Below are 7,502 nucleotides of genomic sequence, written 5' to 3'. Positions count from 1 at the left end.
ACAATTAGTTAGTCTAAAATAGTAACCAGTGCCTCCACCTTTTTTGCATATCTCCTGGAGAATTATATTACCTCACCATAGACAAAGAATTCATACCAACTCTCTAGACCATCTCCACCAGGAATTGGACTGATTTGTTTAAACAAGTCCAGAAAGGCAGAGCAATTAACATTTAGAACACCAATTGTAATAGGAAGTTGGTATCCAGACTAGATCACCCTCCTTGCCTTTCCTCTGAACACATAAGCCATCCAGATAAAATGCTTTTAACATCACTTCTTTCTGTTCAGAAGAAAGAAAAAATAAACCTAGTATACAAACACTAGGTACATAAACAAGCTACAAAGCAGGCTAATGGAACACACAATGTTGCTACTTTGGGAGACTGGAATAGCTATAGGCACAGCAGGGGTAACCTTAAGTTTGGCATTAGCAATAGAAGTTGTCAGTCTCATAACACACAAATTACAGTGACAAAAGAACCAAAAACACCTCATTAGAGAATCTGACTTTGCTTGCTAGAAAGCAAGTGTTCCTTTGCCATCTTTTGTCTGCAAGTGGACAGAAAGGAATGTGTTTTTAGTATTACTTGAATACCATACAGCTCCAGAAAGTCTTAGCTGTTTAATTCTCAGACTGGTTTCACCAAGTCTTAGAACACCTGTATGTGGTTCCCATTGCTAGCAGTTACGTCAAGAGCATGCCATTTTAGTGCAGATGCAGAACCTCACTCCACTAGTAGTTGACAAGTCAGCATTACACCACTTTGAGACCAAACTAAATTAATATTGTCATAATATGAAAGGCAAGCACAAGTTCATTTATTTATAGCATAGGTCTTGGGTTACAAGGTCAGTTTCTTGCCAGCTTGAAGAGATATGGGATAAGTTATTGCATACATGTGCATTATAATTTAGCAGCAAGTCATTCATAGAATCATTTCCCTCCTACTGCTTTTTTGGTTTAGTATCGTAAGTTATATATTTCAGCTTTACAAAGCATTTAACACCACCTTTAAGTTAATGGTCTTTTATTGGAAAAAAAGACTAGCATTTACAACTTGGAATGGACATAAACTGTAATATCTTGAACAGCCACGTTGATAGTTGTGCTGAAGTGAAGTCCACAGGCTACTCCGCCAGCTCCAAGTCACGGTACAGAAGATTTTAAAAATATGAGAGAGTCCAAAGATGCTCCCTTGGTGAAGGTTTCTTTTAAAAATTTTGTGAACGGTAACAGCCTGACACCCGTTTCACTATAGTGCAATGCAGACAATGTTTAAACCAATATTATAAATACAGACATGCCATCCATAGTTAAGATCATTTTTGGAGCACACTGCTACGAACAGGAGAACCATTCAAACTTTAGGGCATTTTCTCTAAATTTTGCACCCTTCAACCACTGTTGCTGCATACCATCCTGAGGTATAACCAATTTTAGAGTAAACCGGCTATGACAATTTATACTACAAATTGAACTAGAATCCACTGTTAAAACAAAACAAAAAAGTGGATTTTAAGGGGTTTTTTTAATACAAATGTCCGACTGTGCTCAATTGTCAAGCTGCATGCATGAAAAACTGGCCAGCCCAAACAGTGTAATAGTTATTAGCAAATGGAACTTTTGAGTAGTTCACTTAATGCTTCCTTATTTAAAAGGTAGTACATTATTTATATTGTAAAACTGATGTTTAACTTTATCTTTTGGGGACAGGACCACCAACCATTACATGCAGTTTGTGGACAGAAGGTATTTTGACATTCAGTTTTGCTATACAGAAACAGAATGAATAAATGAACATTTTTTTTTGCAAGAGGTAAGTAAAAGATTCAATTCGATTCTTCTAGAGGAAAAAAAAGGTGTAAAGGAGGTCTCTTCATTTTGCAGTCATCATCTGTACGAATTCTGAAAAGAAAGTGAGCACCATATTTGTTAGCTTCAAATTCATTTTATCTTCAAGTCTAACTACTTGTCAACAAATTCACTGCATCAAGAATAAAAAAACACCAATCCATAGCAACAACAACAACAACCACCACCACCACCCGTCTTTCATCACTAGGGCAGAGAGTTCAATGATTTGTTTCAAATGCAAACCCATACCTATGAAATTTAAGTTGGGTCCAAAGTTTGGGGCCTTAAGTTTAACAGAATGCCTTTTACCTTCATAGTTGACTTGTCCATCTCCATCAATATCTGCTTCTCTGATCATTTCATCTACTTCTTCATCTGTTAGCTTTTCTCCTAAGTTTGTCATAACGTGACGTAGCTCTGCTGCACTGATATAACCATTGCCATCCTGCGAGGTAGAAAGGTGCACAAGACAAAGTGACAATTTGAGACTGAACATTGTATACCAAATCTAAGTCTGCAGCAATTGTCCCGAGGCAAGAGATCAAAGCTACCTGGGAGGACGGATTATCAAGAACCCAACCTGGAGATCTGCTGCAGTGTCTCCCTTATTCAGCTACAGTCATATCTTGTCTGAAAATGCAGATTGGGGCATTACACTAAGAGGACATACATCAGAATAGAAGATATGTCTGTACAAATTAAGTAGGTCTTACTCAATTAGGTGGATTCTTCTACCCTGATGGGAAGACATCTCTTGTGTGTGCGAACTAGTTAATCTCCAATTACACTGTTCTTTAAGAAGGGCTGTGAAGCATTTGCCCAATACCCTAGAGAACAAATTTAAGAACTATTTATTTCTATGCCAACTCAGGGTACAATAAATTTCAATTCTCCCTGCTGGCACAAGGGGAGATAGTGGGCATGTCTACATGTACATTTATGCCAGCTTAAGTTACTGCACTGTAAATAGGGATAGGCCAGCACCTCCATGTGCCAGCATTAAAGCACATTAGCACTGTGTGGACCAACTTGGGACTAAAGTTAGTCCCAAGTCAGTCCACGTGCAGTGTTACTGCGCGGCAAGGCCATCTACCTGTGCATTACTGCACAGTAACTAACTGGATGCAAAACTTAATACCTGCATGATGCAGGCATGCATGTGTAGATGTGCGGCCATACTGCACAGTAAAAGTGCATGTGTAGACGCACCCGCTGGTAAGCATACTTCCTTTTTCATTTAGAGGGCACTGCTTCCATACCTGTCTATCATTTACCTAGACGTCTATCTAAACTAATACTCCAGAGTCAGTCAAATATATAGGAAGCATCCCAACTTCACCTACTAAGCAGCAGGTAAGATTTTAGAATGGTAAAGAGCAAATTTAAGTTGGCATTCTCCAGTGTGAGTTTACTTGTCCTGGCAGAAAACTGTCAATAGTTATCTTTCCTAGATATGGCTAAGTACCTATTTTAGCAACTAATCATTTATGATGGTTCTCTTCAGTGCAGGGATATGAAGATGCACAAGCTGTCCAGGCAGCCATTTTACTGTGCTGCGAGAGGGAAGAAGGGAGGTGGGACAGACATGCCCCCTGTCCTTTGAGGAAAGGCAGAACCTTTGTGAAGAAAGCTTCCTGCAAGCAGTCAACCCAAACCTCCCCTGGACAGAGGTAATTACACAACCACGCCTTAAGCCTATTAGAAATTGAACAGAGGATCTCAACTTCATAGTCTTCATATGGATGTGCAAAGACCACTACACTTAAATTCAAAACAATCCCATGACCAAAGGGGAACAAAATGGAAGCACTTCCAATACTGACAAAGACATTTAGAGGAGAAGGCCAAGCAGGGATTCCTCCCAATTATTCTGTGCAGACAGGTTCCACCTGTTCTATAACACCCAAAATAGATTTTCTTCCTTCTTCTAGTAAAAGAATTGTACTGGGCAAGCAACAGCAATACTCCAAGAAAAAATAAATAAATAAAAATACACAGCAATAAACTGGCCAGAAATCTGTCCACAGCTTTGGGTTCTAGATGTACCTTATCAAAGACTCTGAATGCTTCACGGATTTCTTCCTCGCTGTCTGTGTCCTTCATTTTTCTGGCCATCATGGTCAAAAATTCAGGAAAGTCGATAGTTCCATTGCCTTAAATAAAAGAGGCACTTTCCTTTAGAATCCTATTCCCTTGATATCAGAACAGGCTTTAAAAAAAAAAACTGAAACAAGTCAAATCATGACTAAAAGCTCTAGACGGCTGTCTTTTGGTTTTATACTTGATCCCTGAAGGCTTCCCTGGGCAATTTAGGGAAATATCATTATTAACATTTTAGATCCAACCAAGCTGGAGTAATTACTGAAAACACTGCAGTAGCAAGGCCAATGTACAGACTGTTGCTTTCCCTCCAGACCACTACTGCAGGCAATTAAAAGTCTGCTTCTCCAGAGCTTCATCCAACATGGCTACCTGAAGCTGAGCCCAAGTCAGTATGTACATTTCACACTCACTTAGAAAGGCCCTCCCATCTTCAAAGGCTGAGTTGAAGTCACTCAGGTCAGGGTTTTATCAAGGTAGTCAGAAGGAAATAATATTCTAGACTCAATGGGTTTAGCAAAGATTTATTACATAAGGTTAATCAGTTTAGAAGCCAGTTAGCAATTAATGTGCTGAGGGTAGGAAGTTAAAATACATGTTGGAGGCAGGCACCTGCAACCTCTACTGTAGTGAAAGGAAGCTGCAAGTTGATTCAGCAATGCCAAGAAATCCAGTTCTAGGTAGCTCAAGTAGTAGTCATTTACCACTACAGAGTTGCAGCCTCTTTTCACTAAATTATGCCAAAAAGCTACCAATCTGCACATGCAGGTTCTCTGAAATACACAATCCTCAATTCAACTAACAGATGAATAGTATGCAAAAAAGAAAACCGAACTCTGGTTTACAGGACTATGCCCTGATATTGTTCATTTACTCTTAACCATTTAAGTGCGTCAGAAATATGGCAACTGGTTCAAGATTTGCTCTTGCTCTTAAGAGAAAAAGCACAAGGTCAACAAAAGCTAGTTGGCAGCTGTTATTGTTGCTCCAGTTGACCATCAGTATTTTAGAACACCAATACTGATTTTGAAGTTTACTTTTAAGGCACAGAATTAGGAGTTACTCCTTCTCCCCTCCCCTATACCCTTCCTCCCACCCCACTACTGAAATGTGCATCTTAAATGACATACTAGGCTAATCCTTAAGTCAGCTCCCCAACTCAAAAAGTGAAGAAATTTGAGTCTACTTTTAAAAGTTCTAGTACATATGCAGAGTTACGCTGTCTTCCAACAAAAATGCTGTAAGCCAAATTTAATTAAAAAAAAAAAGATAGGGCACATGTTGAGCCAAGAGCTTCAGACTCTTTCCATTTTCAGTCAAAATGTCATAATATCCTACTGGAAAAATTAGATAAGCTACTAGTAATTGCATAGTATTAGTGCAACGCCTCAAAACAGAGAAGTGACCAGTATTTCCTGGACAGCTGCATCCCAATCTGCTATTTAATGTTAATTCATTTCAACTACCTCAAATCTCCATACATTGAAGAAACAATCCCTCTTCCTTTCAAGACACTTTACATTAATGCTTCTGAGAAGTGATACTAGAGAACTTGCTGTTGCAATTAGTAACACTGAGGTCACAACTTTCCTGACATAAAGGTGCTTTCCCCATCTAGTTGGGTTCTTTCCATACCAGTGAGCCTGAAACAAGTCTGAAATGCAATCCCTGTACCACTTAAGGAGAGATCTTCCAACTTCTGCAAACTAACAGCCTCAAAAAAAAAAAAAAAAAAAAAAAAAAGCTCTCAAAACATAGCATCTCCCCAGGTTTCGTTCTTAACTCTTAACTGAGCCTAAGAAAACAATTTTTACTTTGAGACCTATGCAGTTGCACTTATGAGCATATGGTCTCATTAGCTGCATTAAATAGAAGATAAATAAACAGACAGTTATGGAAGTCTGCTTGAAACTCCATGTGAACTGCAGGTCACAGCAAGTCAGGAGGTAATCAGGCCAAGTGATTCAGATGCTAAAACCAAAAAAAACAAAAAACAAACCCACCAAGAGATGCAGTAGCACTTTTGGCATTATCTTAATCTTTGCTTTGACTATCCTATAGCTAGCTAATGACTGCCATTAACAATGCCATAAATTATGCTTGTACCAGAACCTCAAGTCAGATGCTTAAGAGGTAAAAAAAGAAAAAGAAAAAGTAAAGCCACCACAAACAGAAGATGCCATTTTGAACCAGATTCTACTAACTATTTCAAATAGTTGGATTAGAGAAAAAAGAATTTCAAAGAGATTTTTTTAAAAACTCTCTCAGACCTAGGTTAGTAGGATGTGCACACTCAGTAAGGGACACTGCAGATTACATATTCCCAGCACTTACCATCAGCATCTACCTCGTTGATCATGTCCTGTAATTCAGCTTCTGTTGGATTTTGGCCCAATGACCGCATGACAGTACCAAGTTCTTTCGTTGTGATGGTACCATCACCATCTTTGTCAAATAGAGAGAAGGCTTCCTTGAACTCTGAAGATGGAAATAGCCCCATCAGTTAATATTATGGCCCACTTTAAGTGGCAAAGACATTCCTAGCAACAAAGACTGATCCTAATGACTATGCCAGGATAAAAATTAAGTGATAATATTCTCAGGTTGCCTTTGTGCCATGTATACTAGGTTGTATATTTGTGGGACCAAGCTTTACATGAACATACCCTACTCCAAGTTAGTCATGCAGGAACATGACCTCTGTTTTTATCAACATTACCATTCAGTGAATAACAACAACCTGACATCCACCACAAATGAATAATTGATCTGTAAGTTTAGACAATGCCTTTCCCAAACCAAGTGAGCAGAATCTAGATCAATTTTGCTTTCAGGCCTAAGAATTAGAATCATCATGCTTGCATGCTCCTTCGACTCTGCTGCGTGTCCAAAAGACCTAGGTTTGATCCCTAGTTATTGGTGGCCCTTTAAGTTAGCATCCAGGACAGAAATTGTTCAAGTGAAATGAATTCATTCTTGCCTCTATCAGAGCACTAAAGAGATTTAATCCAGATTGTTTGCATTTCTGATATTCTGCGTTTTAGGAGATAAGCTTTATAGTTAAGAGGCTGGTGAGCCAACAGAAACTAGATTTATTAGGATACTTACCAGCAATCTGTTCTTCAGTCAGCTGATCAGCCTACATGAAGAACAGAAAGTTATTTTAGAACATTGTTTACTGGTAGCTATGTTGAGCCAGGAGACTGAGAAATTTAGTGTACTCCTACATTCACAGAGCACCTTTCAACTCTAGATATACAAGAGTATTTCCCACTCCAAAAGCATCTCCACCTATTGGTGAGGTGGAGACATGCAAGTTCATGCTGAAGAGAATCCTACATACTTCATAACAAGTTGGATGCAACATTCAAATTTCAGTTCAAGTTGGTTAAATAAAGAGCACAAGAGATGCCCCTATATAATTAGGAAAGGCAAATATAAACCTTTGTGACAAGTCTTTACCAGCAAGACTTTGCATCCATGGTTAGTATCTCCAATACTGCATCTTCCACTACACAGGCGTATTGGTTCCATAAGTCTGCCAC

At 38.8% G+C, this 7,502-nt stretch overlaps 1 protein-coding gene across 1 annotated transcript; it reads right to left on the bottom strand.

Annotated features, from left to right (window-relative positions):
• Positions 1-799: 799 nt before the first annotated feature.
• Positions 800-7,096, bottom strand: CALM1 (calmodulin 1). Its single transcript, XM_014522126.2, has 5 exons — positions 7,066-7,096; positions 6,292-6,435; positions 3,904-4,010; positions 2,167-2,302; positions 800-1,908 (listed from the first exon to the last, which is right to left on the bottom strand). The coding sequence occupies exons 2-5, from the start codon at positions 6,359-6,361 to the stop codon at positions 1,880-1,882; spliced, it is 342 nt and encodes a 113-aa protein (XP_014377612.1). The 5' UTR covers positions 6,362-6,435; positions 7,066-7,096; the 3' UTR covers positions 800-1,879.
• Between the last annotated feature and the right edge of the window lie 406 nt (positions 7,097-7,502).

The sequence above is a fragment of the Alligator sinensis genome, unplaced genomic scaffold (genome assembly GCF_000455745.1).
Source record: "Alligator sinensis unplaced genomic scaffold, ASM45574v1 scaffold281_1, whole genome shotgun sequence".
NCBI lineage: Eukaryota > Metazoa > Chordata > Crocodylia > Alligatoridae > Alligator > Alligator sinensis.
The sequence above is the reverse complement of the archived record's forward strand: the minus strand, read 5'-3'. Positions and strand labels throughout refer to the sequence as shown.